This window comes from Neltuma alba, unplaced genomic scaffold (assembly GCF_004799145.2).
Source record: "Neltuma alba isolate B1F8T4 unplaced genomic scaffold, ASM479914v2 tig00012922_pilon, whole genome shotgun sequence".
Taxonomy (NCBI): Eukaryota; Viridiplantae; Streptophyta; class Magnoliopsida; order Fabales; family Fabaceae; genus Neltuma; species Neltuma alba.
Genome location: NW_021637289.1, coordinates 178,578 through 193,270, shown reverse-complemented (window position 1 = coordinate 193,270; position 14,693 = coordinate 178,578). Strand labels below are relative to the sequence as shown.

The window sequence follows — 14,693 nt, the reverse complement described above, 5'->3', positions numbered from 1 at the left end:
GCATAGATGGCACTAGGAGAATCGTTGTTAATTTCACAAATACCCTTGTAGTTGGATTGTTTTTAATTGCTCAGCCCCTACAGTCGGATCAAAGATCTTTTTTACTTTCACATAGGAATAGTTGAATGAAAAAAATATTCCAACAACTCATCGACGTGAGAATCGAATGAGGTCATATTCCAAAAATTAAAGCAGCGGAGTTAATTTGGTTTGAATTTTTTTTTTTTTTTTTTGCCGAATTAAACCTCCAACGCCAGGATCACAAGTTAGGCCGACGAAAGGGCTCCTTCATCAAACCTATCCATCGGATGAAATGAATGTACACATGTCGTTCATCCGAAGAACTAGTGATAGGGTAACGCGGATTTCGTGTGCCAAATGCTCGAGAACCCAGCTCGGCGAAACGGAACGGATTGAAGAGGGGATCGGAATAGAGAGGGGAGAGGGGTAGTCTTGGTAATTAAATAAAAATCCAAGGGTATTAAACAGAGGTCCATGATACTAAAACGACAGCGACGCGCAGCGAGAGAAGCAGCAGCCAAGGAGCCATCCAAACAAAGCCGAACTCTCTCTTTTAAAGACTCCTTGTGGTTTCCTCTGCCCCTTACCCTTTGGTCTCGCTCGCTCTCTCTGCATCTTCGCTATCGTGCGCTTCTGAAACAATCTCGTCCTCACAGTTTCATCTTCTCGATCTCTCAACTGTAAGTCATGTAGTCTCAATCTACGACCCTAATGTCTCTATCGAATTTATTTATCCTAGATCCCTAATTTAAGGTCAGCTCATGTTTGTTGATCTTATCGTCGCAATTATTTTCTCTAGTTGCGAACTTGTGTACTCTCGTTTGCAATTTCTGAATTCAAAGTCAGTTTTGCGTTTCGGTTATGTTGTGTGTCGGATTTCGATTTTGATCTTTGTGAACAATTTTGATTAATTTGTAGATTGTCAATTCATTATCTCTTGTTATTATTTTATTCGCCCGATTGTATGTTTCGATTGATCTTTCAGTTGATCTGTGGTGCCTCCAGGAGTTCTTAATTCAGTTGAAGTTAAAAATCGTCCTTAGATATTTGATTTATGTGTTCGACGATTAAATGGTGTCATAGTCGATACTGTTGGGATATGTTTTGTTATCAATAGAAGAATTATAGGTTTTTTTTATGTTCCAGTTTACTATTCCTGTTGCTGCTGGAGATCTCTCTGTTGAATCTTGCATGTTCTTCAATGCAATTGCAATTCTTCCCATAGTTTTGCTGATCACTGTGTCCATAGAGTGAATGTATCGGACAATAAGTATCAAGGGACAGTGGGCATGGGTATCAGTCCCCCCACCCCCCAAAAAAACTTTTCGTGCTTTCATGGCCGCTAGTAGTTTTCATCTCCTCTGACGTGCTTTCCGGGGAAACACGGGGAGTTAAATTAGTTGTCAAAATATTTTTTTCCTGTTAAGATGGCTCTTACTATACCGGAACATTTGGAGATTATTCAATCTGAAGTTTGTCTCTGACTCTTTCTGATGTACATCGTGGGTGGCAAATCTTTGTATGGTTTTGGATGTGGTTGAGTGTATTTGTTGTTGTTACTTGTTATAGTCTTTGGTTCTGGAATTTAACTCTGTTTACTTATCATGTGTGTTTTGTTCTAATTTTCTTTCAGGGCAATCATGAGTGACGAAGGAGAAAGGACTTGTCCTCTTTGTGCAGAAGAGATGGATTTGACTGATCAGCAGTTGAAGCCATGCAAATGTGGTTATGAGGTTTCTTTCCTTCCTTCATGGTTTTGAACTGTGGGGATTTTTCTTTTTCGTTTTTTCCCCTCTGGGAGCTGAAACTTTGTGCTTTCGAGGTTTTTCAATTGTTCATCTTAGTTTTGCCCATTTGTTCTCTGTGACTCATTTTAGGATTTGGAGTCTTCTTCTCCCTATTATGTTATTCTTTCAGGCTTATCCGTCACCTCTCCCTGTCATGCTCAGTTTTTAGTCCAATTTTGTTAAATCTATTGGAACTTGGAACTAATTCTTATAACATGACTGAATCGTAGTTAAATTAACCGTTTTTAAATTTTGCCTCTCCTTGATTTCAGATATGTGTTTGGTGCTGGCATCACATAATGGACATGGCTGAGAAGGATGACACAGAGGGGAGATGCCCTGCATGTCGAACTCCATATGACAAGGAGAAGATTGTAGGGATGGCTGCAAACTGTGAGAGGTTATTCAGTTAACAATATTTTTGCGCATTTGATATGCATTAATGTCTTTGTTGGCCGTCCCTATGCATCTTTAAATGTTTATGGCTTCTTCTATTAAAAAAATATCTTTTGAGGATTTCTCTTAACTCGCTACTTGAGAAACTCAAGGATAGTTTTTGTTTTCCCATTGACTTCGAGATAGTTCAATAGTAAATGATGTTAATATTCTATTATTTGTTTTATGAAACTCCTACTTCAGCAAAATAGGACTCTTTGTTCACGTATTCCCTTGGTGATGGGCTTTTCCCTGTAGATTGGTAGCAGAAATTAATACTGAAAGGAAGATGAAGAGTCAGAAAGCAAAGTCTAAGTCTTCTGAAGGCCGAAAGCAGCTGAGCAGTGTGCGAGTGATTCAGCGGAATCTTGTCTATATAGTTGGATTGCCACTTAATCTGGCAGATGAAGAAGTAAAATTTTTTTCCTTCTCTCCATGAGCACTTGACTACTGTCTTTTCATTTGGATTTCTTTTACTGTTGCTACTTTATGTTTTCACCTTAGAGTGGAGTATCATTTTCATCACCAATTGTGCAGATTCTTCAGCGGCGAGAGTATTTTGGTCAGTATGGGAAAGTCTTGAAAGTGTCTATGTCTCGGACAGCGGCTGGTGTCATTCAACAGTTTCCAAACAATACATGTAGTGTGTAAGTTCTTTCTTGCAGTTTACTTCTGTCTCTAATGCTATTGTTTGTAACTGCATGGTCCTCTGATTGCTAGCTTTTCAAAATTGTTACTGGTTTGTTGCTGTAATACGATAACTTTACTGACGTTTTTGTCATTGAGTTGAATTGGTTAAGCACCTTTCTGGTTTCTGCGTTTAGATATCTTTCAGTTTTGAGAATGTAGAATAGGGCAGGTTTAGCAAAAAGGGCCTTACTGTTCTCTGCATCTGAAAATTTCCATTTATATTCTGGAAATAGGATTATGTCACCTTAATGAGAGTAACTTGTTCAGGCTTCCTGTTTGTCCTTTGTATACTGTATTATGCCAGCATTTTATATTACCTGCTTCATTATATGTTATTATAGCGGTTATTGAAGGAAGGGCTTATTTCAGATATATTACTTACTCAAAGGAAGAAGAAGCAATTCGTTGTATTCAAAATGTACATGGATTTGTCTTGGAGGGTAGACCTTTAAGGTACTTACATATAGATGTGCTCATCCCTATCATGTTTGGGATTTTCGGCCTCTGAATCTTGCCTTTTTGCTAAATTATGTTCCACTTGCAGGGCTTGTTTTGGAACCACAAAGTATTGTCATGCATGGCTCCGAAATATGGTATAGTAATTGGTGTGTCTGTATAGATTTTCAAATTTTCTTATATTTGATTATGCTTTTAATATCTTCTGTTACCAGCCTTGCAGCAATCCTGATTGTTTATATCTGCATGAGATTGGCTGTCAAGAAGATAGTTTCACAAAAGATGAAATAATTTCAGCATACACTAGGTACTTCTTTTGTTTAGAAGTTTTCATTTTATAATTTATTTTCTGTTATTTATGAATCAATTCTCTTTCCAATTTTGTGATTGTGATTGAGATCCTGATATATTGACCGTTCCTTGAACAATAGGTAGATGGCTTTTAGCCTGTTTGGGGAGAAAATACAACTAATATTTTCCGCCCTTGGCTCTTGAAAGCATTCTGGTTTCAGTATAGTTTTTTATTTAAAAAAAAAAAAAATCCTTGTGTACTTATCTATTTTATCCTTTCACATTGCACAATAAGATCAGGGTTGCTACTGATTTTCCCCCAATTCACTAAATCATATGATGGCCCTTAATTGTTGGTTAGAACTTCGAAGTGCTTACCAAAGTGCTCCAATCACTTAGTAAACCAAAGAGAAACAAGGAATGATGCCCAGGATGACAGGAATTGTAAAGATAAATACCATAATGTACATGCATGCATACATATATTTGTTGGAAACCTTATGTTGCTTTGTTGTTGATGGTTCTAGGGAGGGTGTTTAAGTCATTATAATTGAGATTTTGGCTATTGAAAAATGAGTTCTGGTGGAGCTTAATTTATAGTAATTAGATGTTTCCCTTTGGAGTCTGAAAAACTGCCTTATTTATGGCTTGATATAAATTTCATCGTTTTTATTGATATATTGACGATTGAAGCTTCTTATATATTGATGATTGAGCCTGAAGAATTCGTTTTTTGCTTGTTAGTTTTCACTTTGTGCTGCTTGAATTGCATATGATGATTTTCATTTAGTGGTCTGTTTACTTGATTTTTTATTTTCGAAGAAGCAGAGTTCAACAAATCACTGGTGCCACAAATAATATGCAACGGCGGTCGGGGAATGTGTTGCCACCCCCAGTTGACGATTGCCCGAATCATCCTGCTGGAAAACCCATTGTGAAAAATGCCACAAATGTAAGATATATATATATATATATATATATAGATTTTACTTTCCCCTGACCATCTCCTTTTCCTTGGTAACTTTGACTTTGTCACTTGTGCATGTGATTTGTAGCTGCTATGCCTACTACTGTTCGCATAATGTATTTTATGCACTTGAGTGCTGAACTTAAACGGTGCACTAACTGTAATTTATTATTGAGTAGAATTCCGCTAGCGGCACTGTAAGAGGTTCACCTCCCAACGGAAGTTCTGGAAGATCTATAGCTCTAAATCCTGCCGCTGCATGGTATGGTATATGGCTGTTGAGGTTGAAATTGTTGAACGATGATATGTTCCCTGATCTTTTTATTTTGTTTTAGGGGTGCAAGAGCTACAAATTGTCAGCCCGCTACTGGAGGTATATTATGTCCAAATGGACCACCTAAGCCAAAAGCTGATGCTGTTGGTAGCACCCTTCCCTTTTCTTCAGCTGTTGCAGGTTCAAGCCAGAATTCATTGCATAGTGATGCAACCAAGAGGCCACCATCAAGTGACGGAAGTCATGATAACCTCAGAGTACGAAATGATTTATTAAAACCTGTGAAGCAATTCAATGGCATGGACAATCTGAGTAATGCAGGTGAAAAGACTGCTACATCTGATGGTTCTCTTGCACCTGTGAATTCAAACAGCCTGTTGCCTTCTTTGCCGTTGTCTAGAGATGGTGATAGAGGCAGTTGTACTACATCAATCACAGCAAATTCTACTGAGATCACTGGGCAGTCATGCAGCTCTGGTCCTGAGGAAGCAACTATTGCTACCAATGAAGAGATTCAGAACTTGTGCTCCAATCTATCCTCTGTTAACATTGAAAAAAATGGCCAAAATGAACCCTATGGTATGGACAGATCTAGTAGCCCCCCTTCTGACTGTGTCTTGACGAAGTCTTCTCAACTTAAAGCATCACATCAGCACAAAGATGACAAATTTAGAGATGTGCAATTTGCAAACGAATCTGGTAAAGCTGCTCTGTCTGATTGGGAGCAGTCTGATTGGAAATTGAATTCTCAAGCTCAAATAGTATCAGCCACAACTGACTTGGAAGACGATATAGCTTCTTTTGATAATCAAAGGCTCAAAGATCCCGAAGTTGTTTGTCATTCTCCTTACATGCCTAAGTCAACAAGTTTTGTTCATGTCCCAATCCATTCTAATCATAGTCTCATCCAACATGGGGAGCAGTCCCATGCTATGAGTGTTGATTTTGTATCTGCTAATTCTAAGGTTGGTGATGATTCTCTATTACACCCATCCAGCATGTTATGTAATGGTTATCCTGATAAATTGGTCAGCAGCTGCTCTTCCGGTTTGAATGGCAGCACTGATTGTACATCACTTCAGGATGTAAGAAATGAACAATGCATTGGAAGATTATTCACTGAATCAGTTAGTGCTGGAAGTGATGCTGTATTGGATAAGGGTGAGAGTAGTATAATTTCAAATATATTGTCCATGGACTTTGATGCATGGGATGACTCACTAACCTCGCCTCAGAATTTGGTTAAGTTCCTTGGTGACAACACTGATAACCAGTTTGTTCCTTTGAAAAAATCCAGTTCTTTGAAAGTGCAGAATAGTAGTCAGTCAAGATTCTCTTTCGCTAGACAGGATGAACCTAAAATGCAAGGATTTAATGCAAACCCGTCTTACAGCATTAGTGAGCAATTTCCAAGGAGGGGCTCTTTCATACAGGATTTTTCTGAAAGAGAAGACTTGTATAATGATAGGAAGTTGGGCATGGCAAATGGCTTCTCTTCCTGTAAACTTGAGGAATCCGAAAATTTAGGCTGCAGCCCCTTTGTTGCTTCTAATAAGCATTCCGGTGAGTATTAATGGCTTGTTGAAATAGCTAATGTAGCTTATAGTTACTTCCATGTTGGATCCTGTTATTGGATTCATTGCTACTCTTTTCTATACCATCCTTAAATTTCTGCTTTTACCCCATCCTTGCGTGGAGACATTTGCTTTTTTGATATTTTATTTTGACATGTACTCCTTTTTGGCGTTATGTTTTGTAAAATGAACTTTTTCAATGGTGTCAAGTGGAAACAGTCCAGATATGCTTAAAATAGCTAGCAGCTGCTAAAGCTGTTGCTGGTTCACCCGATCCCCACCTATCTAAGGTTGAAAAAGGGTCTAGGTGCATCCTTGCAAAACTATGCATTGTCTGAGTTGATGTGAGATTTGCATTTGTATCAGTGCTGTGAACAAATATCTGTTGACCTTGGTTTTATATTGATTTGCAGCTGCTTCTAGAGCTCAAATTTCTGCTCCTCCAGGATTTTCAGTTCCAAGTAGGCCTCCGCCACCTGGTTTTTCTTCTTACGAGAGAGTGGAACAGGCTTTCAGTTCACTATCCGGTTAGTTATGCTGCCTATTTAATCATTTATTGTCATATGCATATGTATATACATTTGCATGATTTTTATGGTGAAATTGTTTTCCTTCTTGATAGGGAATTCTTTGCTTGACCCATCCTCTTTGTTGAGAAATTCATATCAGACACCCACAGCTGGAAATATTGGTGGTACAGGGGACATTGAATTAGTAGATCCTGCTATTTTGGCCGTTGGCACTGGCAGACTTCAAGGTCCACTAAACAGCCCTGGGTTGGACATCAGATCTAGTTTCTCCCCACAATTAAATTACTTTGAAAATGAGGCCAGACTTCAATTATTGATGCAAAGATCTCTCTCACAACCACAGAACAGATTTGCTGAGATTGGGAGTACTTTTCCTCAGATTGGTGATTCTTATGGCATTTCTTCAAGGTTAGATCAATCACAAGTCAGCAATTTAACCCCTTTTGCTCAGTTGTCCTTACAGCAGCCTAGAAACGCTCTTATGTCTAATGGCCAATGGGACGGATGGAATGAGGTGCAGAGTGGAAGTAGTCTAGGGGTGGCTGAGCTACTAAGAAATGAAAGACTTGGAATTAACAAGTTATATGCAGGATATGATGATTCAAAATATAGGATGCCAAATTCTGGGGATCTTTACAACCGAACTTATGGGATGTGATTTGCTTGGCTGTTTGGTTTTCTGATGGCTAGCCACCGAAGCCAAGACAGACGGATGAAAACTGTTGTTGCATTGCTGAAGGTGATGGGACTGACTCACGATTGATCTGTTGGGCTAAATAGTGAGCAAACATTGTCAAACTCCCTAGAAGTATGGTCTTTAGCTGCAGCTGGTAATCCTTATACTTAACTATTGTTTTCTTCTGGTTTAATTCTTAGCTAGTGATTTTGCTCGCCTTAGATGTGCGTGTAAAGTTTTCTTTCCCCATCCCCAAATTTTTTTATTTTTTGGGTTCACTGCACCAGCATTCTCATTATATGTTGAGTGCATGACATCATTTGCTTTTCATAGGATGAGCTCTGATTTTACCTTCGCGTCCTTTGAAGGTCTGTATTTACAGAAGTGAGCTGTAGTGGGACACAAACTGCCAACAATACCTACCACGGTGATCGAACTGCCAGGTAGAACTTAGTTGTGAGCGTTTTCCCTACGAAGTGCAGAGCAGAAAAACTTTTTGATTTAGAACCAGTGAATGAATCCCATGTTCATTAGCGTTGTGATTTTCTTATAGTTTTAACCACGCTTTGTGGATGGAAGTATGTACAAATTTGTTGGGACTGGTTCAATGGCAAGTATTTTACAGAGAGCCTTTGTCGCATCTTTGACGAGTTTGCATTTCATTTGAGGTTCAGTAAATGAGGCGGAAACTGTCTGAAATTATGTAATACTGTTGCTTGCTAGGCAGAGCTAGGGGCGTCTGGTATTTCGTTGAAAATCTATATTATATTTATATCTATTTTTCTTTGCGTTAGAATACTTTTAGCAGCTCATTGTTTTTTGGTTTTGTCCCCAGCTAGAAACGGCCTGTTCTTTTAAGCCATTATTCATTGTTTCCTCCTTTTTTTTGTTTTTTTGGGTGCAAAATTGTTTCCTCATTTTTTATAAGATGTCATGCGTTCGTGGTTCCACTTGTTTTTATCCTTGCATTTGCCCATTTTGTTTATGATTATTGCTTCAGATTATAACCAACAATGCAAGTTAAGTCACCATATGAACCATCTTTTAGGTGGGATGGCAATAACAGCTAATTTTCTGTCTTTTCTGATCCTTCTGAAGTCTGCTGCAGGTAGGTATCTGAGCTTGTTGAGACCACTTGAGGGCCATAGTTGTATTATTGATGTTTAAGGTTTAAATTTTAGTTCTTGGAGTTTATTTTGCCATGATTCTCTCGAGTTTTACTGAAGTCTTGTCAAGTTCGGATTTTGTCTATAGATTCAATATTAGTTGTTGAAAGTATTCTTTTCCAACTGAGCGAAGCGAAACTCATGGTCTCTCTCTCCTTAAGAATGGGTAGCAAAAGATCATTGTATAAACATGTTACAAATCGAGTCCCACTAAAGCATTGTACATGCCCTCTTGGGTAGCGAATTGGCACACTATGGCTTCTGCCTTGAAAAATGACAAACAGATCGTTAGGCTACTGCGTTGGAAAATAAGACGCAGATCGATACGTAAATAAAAGGTTGCGAGTTTGGTCACCCAAAAAAATATCTCGGCGTACGAACTTCATGGAACCCCGGTGTTGGATTAGAACATAATGTGCAAAATTTGGGTAACGAAGTGTGTTCTTCCGACTCTACTTTCTTTGCTTTCCCCTATTTTTGGGCGGGGTTGGGGAAGCGAAACGTTGCCCCTTTTCCAGGCGAGAGCACCTGCAACCGGGGAAACAATGTACCTGGAACTCGGCTGAAGAACGGTTGAAATCATTTATAAAAACATTTTATCTCTTACACTTATTTTGTAAATCATGATTAAAAAATTACTTATAAGCTATATCAAACAAGATTTATGTCTGACAATCGGTTTTTTTTTTAGTTTGAAAACCCTGAAATAGGTGCCCTCCTCTTTTGCCCTTTAACGGAGTTCTGATAACATGTGAAGATGCTGCTACTGGTTCTTAATATTTGAATAAATTAAAAAGATTAGTTAAAACTATTTATAATAAACAAAGTCTTTTTTAAAATATCTTTACTAATCAAATTTATTAAATTTATTGATTAAAATTATAATTACAAAAACTATTTTAAAATATAAATAAACACGTAAAAAATAAAATGAATTAAGATCTTAAAATTACAACTAAATAAAAATCAAAGTCGTATTAAGAACCCGAGTTACGTATTTGTTTACGCTGACAACACAACCTCCCTCCTATTGCCATCCAAAATTATAGTGGCGCGCGGATTCGTGAAAATTCATTCTAAATTTAAGTTTTATTTTAAAATCCAAACAGTGATTGTTCAAGGACAAGCAATGTATGACGCACACTCGGCTATGCAAAACAAGACAAAAACTTCTCGTGATGCAGAAGGGCCATCAGAATACAGAACTACTCAGCTAATTAAACAGAACATAAAACTCTCTCTCTAAGATATAGGTGACGGTTTGGAAGTGAAGATAATGCATGAAGGAATCAGCAATTTTCTTGAGCATGTTTTAAAGCAAATCACAATAACTCGAACAAGCAAAGAATTTTGACTACAAACTTGTATAATCTGGATTGCCATGCATGAGATGAAGTTAGGCTAAGGCAGTGAACGGGGTTGCTTCAAGTGGTAGTAATATTGAGGTGCGGTGGGGGCAGCCGAAGTGGATGGAGAAGAAAAAGAGAGACTCAAGGGAAGGGAGTTCATAGGTTTCGCCGGGAAGATAGCAGTGGATGAAAGGGAGAATCCTGATGATGCTGCAGTAGAGAACTGTGGAACTGGGCTACCACTTGGCTGGCCATGCCTTCGCCACGTCCAGTTGGTGAGTCCTTGCGCAGGACTTGTGATCATTCTCTCACCTCTTTCCTGCCAAAAAGTTTAACATTTCCCCCTTAGATCAGGTTTCACCAATATCTTCCAGCACAAGACGTCACAGTATCATGTGTCTACTGCCAAAATCTTATTCATGCCCATTGCGCCAATCCTAACAGGTTCCTCTATGTAAGCAATAATAATAAAAAGGCTTTCCTCTAGATTGATTAGTATATAAATTCAACCTTCGCAATCTCTATTGAAGCATTATCGTTTCTCAAATCTGCTAGTGTCCCTGACTTGAATTTATCCAGCCTATTCCTTCTAGTATTCATATCATGAACCATCAGAATTATTTGGAAGGACAATTTTTCTAGTCAAATTTCAGTCACCTTACAACATACCAGAAATCCCATCATTAAAAGTTGACACCAGAAAAACTTAATTGACGGAATTAAAATTTAAAGGACGTATTCAAAGTTCTTTCTAATGCTGTGAATGGACTTTACATGAAATGTTATCTAAATTTAATTTATTGATATAACAAGCAATACTTCAAATATCTAATAATCCGTAGATCATGGAAACATGCTTAAGGACTCATCCCCCAAGTAATGTTTTCACACATAATTCTGAGAATTCTTATCAAAGTATTGAACGATATAGAAGAATGTAACATAATGGAGATGGTATGACCTTAATTATTCAGACAACATTCATAAGCACCAAAAGCTCTGAAAACTTGGATTTCCAGAACATAAAAGTCAATTTTCATTATGTTTGCTATGAAATCAATAAGTCAACCACGCTTCTCTATTCAAAATAAGACACTAGCAAGAATTGTGATACGAAAGTTTTTGGAAGAAGAACATCATCAAGAAATAACCAATCAGGTCCCGTTATGATGCTAAATACCAGACAGTGATACTCACCTCACTAGGAAAGAAATTTGAATATATGCCATTCCATACAGAAGGGCGATCTCCAGTCACAACAAGCTTTTGCATAGCTTGATCACCAATTACTGAGACAGTGTTAGTCTCCATCTGCAAATTTTTTTTTTGGGGGGGGGGGGGGTGTTGGTTATAGTTAGCGAAATGGGACATTACAGATACCAAAACAACTCCTCTCTCAGGCTACATTCCAAAATACCATCTCAACAGTAAAGTTCAAAATACCCTAGAACTTGTTCTGGCATGCATATCGTGAGGAAATGACTGGAGCTCAGGATTGCCCCTGCTTTCATTGGGACCTTTGCCTGGGGTTGCTATGCCTAAGTTGAGGTCAAGATTGTGACGGACACCTGAGTTAAAATCAAGTCCACGGAAAATTGCTTTTTAGATAGACAATCTGTTAGAAAGTACCTAGATATAAAGAGGATCAGATGCTATTAGGAAAACTACCTTCATTGATCGCTTCAGGATTTAACTCCCCTTCATAAGTACTTGGCTCAAAGTTAGTTACTGCCTCCCTCCCATTGCACTTAATGGCTGCTTTATCGTAAGCCCTGATTTCAAGGAAAAAAAGGGAGATATGTGTTGGATGAAAGCCTCATCAGCTCAATGCTTTGGCATAATTAAATTCAGCGCAGGTAGAATGTAATTCATGTATCATTAGGACCTTGCAGCTCTACTTCGCTGTCGAACAGCCCAAGGTATATATACCTGCACGGAAGCATTCAATCTCCATAATAAAAACACCTTTGCCAATCGTTTCTTAGAAATATGCACATTAGTTAAACATGTTTCTCTAAACAAAGGGATGAGCAGGAAAAGATAAGACCAAAAATAGCCCATCTGAATTCATTGGAAACCAGTTCTCATTGCTGAACAATCGATGCTTGAATTATAACGACAAATCCTAAATCATGGCAATCCATTACTTCAGTTTCTATGAAATAGGTCCTCACTTTTTGCCAAGAAATTGTCCCATCCGAGCTTCCCAGCGTCCACATTTGTGCAGTGTAACCCCCCGGTATTTTGAACTACCCCTAGAGAAACCAGTACTCTGGCGGCGAAGAATGTGAACAAACTCCTCCTTGGTGAGATTCTTCATCTGCAAATCATTTAGTAAATGGTGAAAAATGTTAATACGAGACCCCCTAGATTGATGGGTGCTTGTGCGGTTCCAAACCTGTTTAAGATCCTCCTCATAATCACTGAGGTTGAAATTGATATCAGCTTCAACTCCCCTGAATTTAATAGCAGCTCGATCGTAGGCTCTACGGATGAAAATTCCATGTCAAATGAGGCGGACGGTTGACATATTAAATTCTAAAAGAATACAGAAGCATGTTCCAAAACTGAAATATGCGGATAAAATTATTCATGGGCGAAAGTTTACCTAGCAGCGGCATGTGCAGTGTCAAAACCACCTACGTGTTCCAATAGCAATCTCGTCAAAAATTGCTAAATATAGTAAAAAGGAGAAGATAATTTAAATATTAATGGACTACTGAATACATACCTAAATAAACTTGTTTCCCACAGTCCCTACGTTAATTAACCACGGGAAAAAGAAAAAAAAAAAAAAACACGTCAGAGGTAATTCAAACATGTATTGCCAAATTACAATCTCAGGACATTATTGAATTTCCTTCCCAGTATATTATAGATGATCGCATGGTCAGAGGAAAGTCAGATCGGTCAAATTGACGAAATCATCAAATTCGACCAGATTCAACAAGGCAAGCAACGGCGCGACTAAAAGGACAACAACCCCCCCGTGAAAACGCAGCCAACATGTAGAGAGGGCATGCTAGAAATTAACATGAAATGCTAAATTCATCTGAAACTACCAACCAGATATGTGATTCCCATCTTCCGGTCCTCCTATAGAAGGTGACTCCTCTGTACTGGGAGCTCCGAGACCTTGGACCTCTCCTGCTCTTCTTCACCTGCGGCTGAGGTTGTTGCTGAAGTTGAATCATCTTTGCCTCCGTGCTGCCACCTTGACTATCGAATGAGAGATCCATCCGGCTCTTATTTGATGGAAAGGGTGATGAAGACTGCCCCTGCCAATTCCCAGAGTCGCTATCCACTCCTTTTGCTCCACCAACCGGAAACAACTCCCTGGTGGCGACCTCGTTTCCGCCTTCCACCTTAAGGATATCGAAATTGAAGGTGACAACGTCGCCAGCCCGTGTAGAACAAGAGTCATCATCGCCTCCTCCAGTACTAGACCCGTCGGCATTGACAACAGATGAATTAGAGGTTCCCGATTCCGCCATTTGATTCACCGAAGCTTCAGGAAATTTGTCGAAGAACATGACTGAGTCATGGTTCTGAGTCAAATCGGTCGAATCCGCATTAAGATTAAGATCTAACATGGTCTTGAAACTTCGACTAAACTCTGTTTATTTTCAGCACTATATTATTAACTGTAACAGTCAACTATTCTCGGTACACCACTAGGAATGATAGTCTTTCTATCGATGAATACGACGGCGAAAATCGATCCGATCGGAAACAATTAGTCGCAGGAAATGTAAGCAAAAAGGCTAAAGCCGAGGGATTCTGGAGAAAAATAGTGAGAACAAAAGTAGAGTTAAAGAGTGAAAGAGCTTCGGAGAATTAGGGATCACACTAGTTAATAAAAAGAGCGAAAGGAAGCAGAATCAAAAGCGGCTTCACTCTCTCCAACTCGCCGGAGAAGGTTTCCGACGACGGTGAAGGAAGAGGGACGATATAGCTCGCAGGCGAAGGTAAGGGAAGGAAGCACCTTCACTTGAGCCAGGAGAAATTGCATTCCTAATTTCTTAGGCGATGAGTTCAGCGTCAGGAGCTAAAGCATCGCCGACTATCGGATACCATGAGCACAGAGAGAAAAAGAAAGAGACGGGACGTTTGAAAGAACACCTCAACCCAATTTAAGAGGGGATGGAATATATAAACATTTTATCTCTCATCGTGATAACCGGTTGCTTCGGTGCCCAGTTCGAGATATTGCCAAGGAGATTTTTCGTAGAAATGAAAGTCACAAGCGAGTACAGAGTATATAAAATTATTATAAATTAGTAGTACTCCAGAGTATTTAAAATTATTATAAATTACTACTTTTAATTAATTTAAATAGATTAAAAAATTAATTAAATTAGTTATTTATAATAATTATTTATTATTTTTTAAAATATTCTTACTAATTAAATATATTGGCTAAAATTACTATTATTACAGGAATTACTTTAAAAAAATAAATAAATAACAAATTAGA

General features: G+C 38.5%; 2 protein-coding genes across 6 annotated transcripts; one reads left to right on the top strand and one right to left on the bottom strand.

Annotated features, from left to right (window-relative positions):
* Positions 1–557: 557 nt before the first annotated feature.
* On the top strand, positions 558–8,499 carry LOC114732658 (uncharacterized). 4 transcript variants are annotated; one of them, XM_028919986.1, is made up of 14 exons: positions 558–701; positions 1,655–1,754; positions 2,081–2,208; positions 2,502–2,655; positions 2,781–2,890; positions 3,303–3,386; positions 3,478–3,526; positions 3,605–3,696; positions 4,503–4,632; positions 4,827–4,909; positions 4,983–6,484; positions 6,909–7,022; positions 7,196–7,855; positions 8,070–8,499. In XM_028919986.1, the coding sequence occupies exons 2-13, from the start codon at positions 1,662–1,664 to the stop codon at positions 7,681–7,683; spliced, it is 3,027 nt and encodes a 1,008-aa protein (XP_028775819.1). In that variant the 5' UTR covers positions 558–701; positions 1,655–1,661; the 3' UTR covers positions 7,684–7,855; positions 8,070–8,499. The 4 variants fall into 4 exon arrangements, with proteins under 4 accessions (XP_028775819.1, XP_028775816.1, XP_028775815.1 ...); XM_028919983.1 differs by having other exon boundaries at positions 559–701; positions 7,118–7,855; positions 8,035–8,499; XM_028919982.1 differs by having other exon boundaries at positions 560–701; positions 7,118–7,855.
* A 1,432-nt stretch (positions 8,500–9,931) lies between these two features.
* LOC114732669 (ethylene-responsive transcription factor RAP2-7) lies at positions 9,932–14,333 on the bottom strand. Of its 2 annotated transcripts, XM_028920008.1 has the most exons (10): positions 13,283–14,333; positions 12,948–12,973; positions 12,825–12,855; positions 12,615–12,702; positions 12,391–12,536; positions 12,109–12,145; positions 11,885–11,996; positions 11,660–11,784; positions 11,414–11,527; positions 9,932–10,535 (listed from the first exon to the last, which is right to left on the bottom strand). In XM_028920008.1, the coding sequence occupies exons 1-10, from the start codon at positions 13,807–13,809 to the stop codon at positions 10,269–10,271; spliced, it is 1,473 nt and encodes a 490-aa protein (XP_028775841.1). In that variant the 5' UTR covers positions 13,810–14,333; the 3' UTR covers positions 9,932–10,268. The 2 variants fall into 2 exon arrangements, with proteins under 2 accessions (XP_028775841.1, XP_028775840.1); XM_028920007.1 differs by lacking the exon at positions 12,109–12,145 and having other exon boundaries at positions 11,885–11,988.
* Between the last annotated feature and the right edge of the window lie 360 nt (positions 14,334–14,693).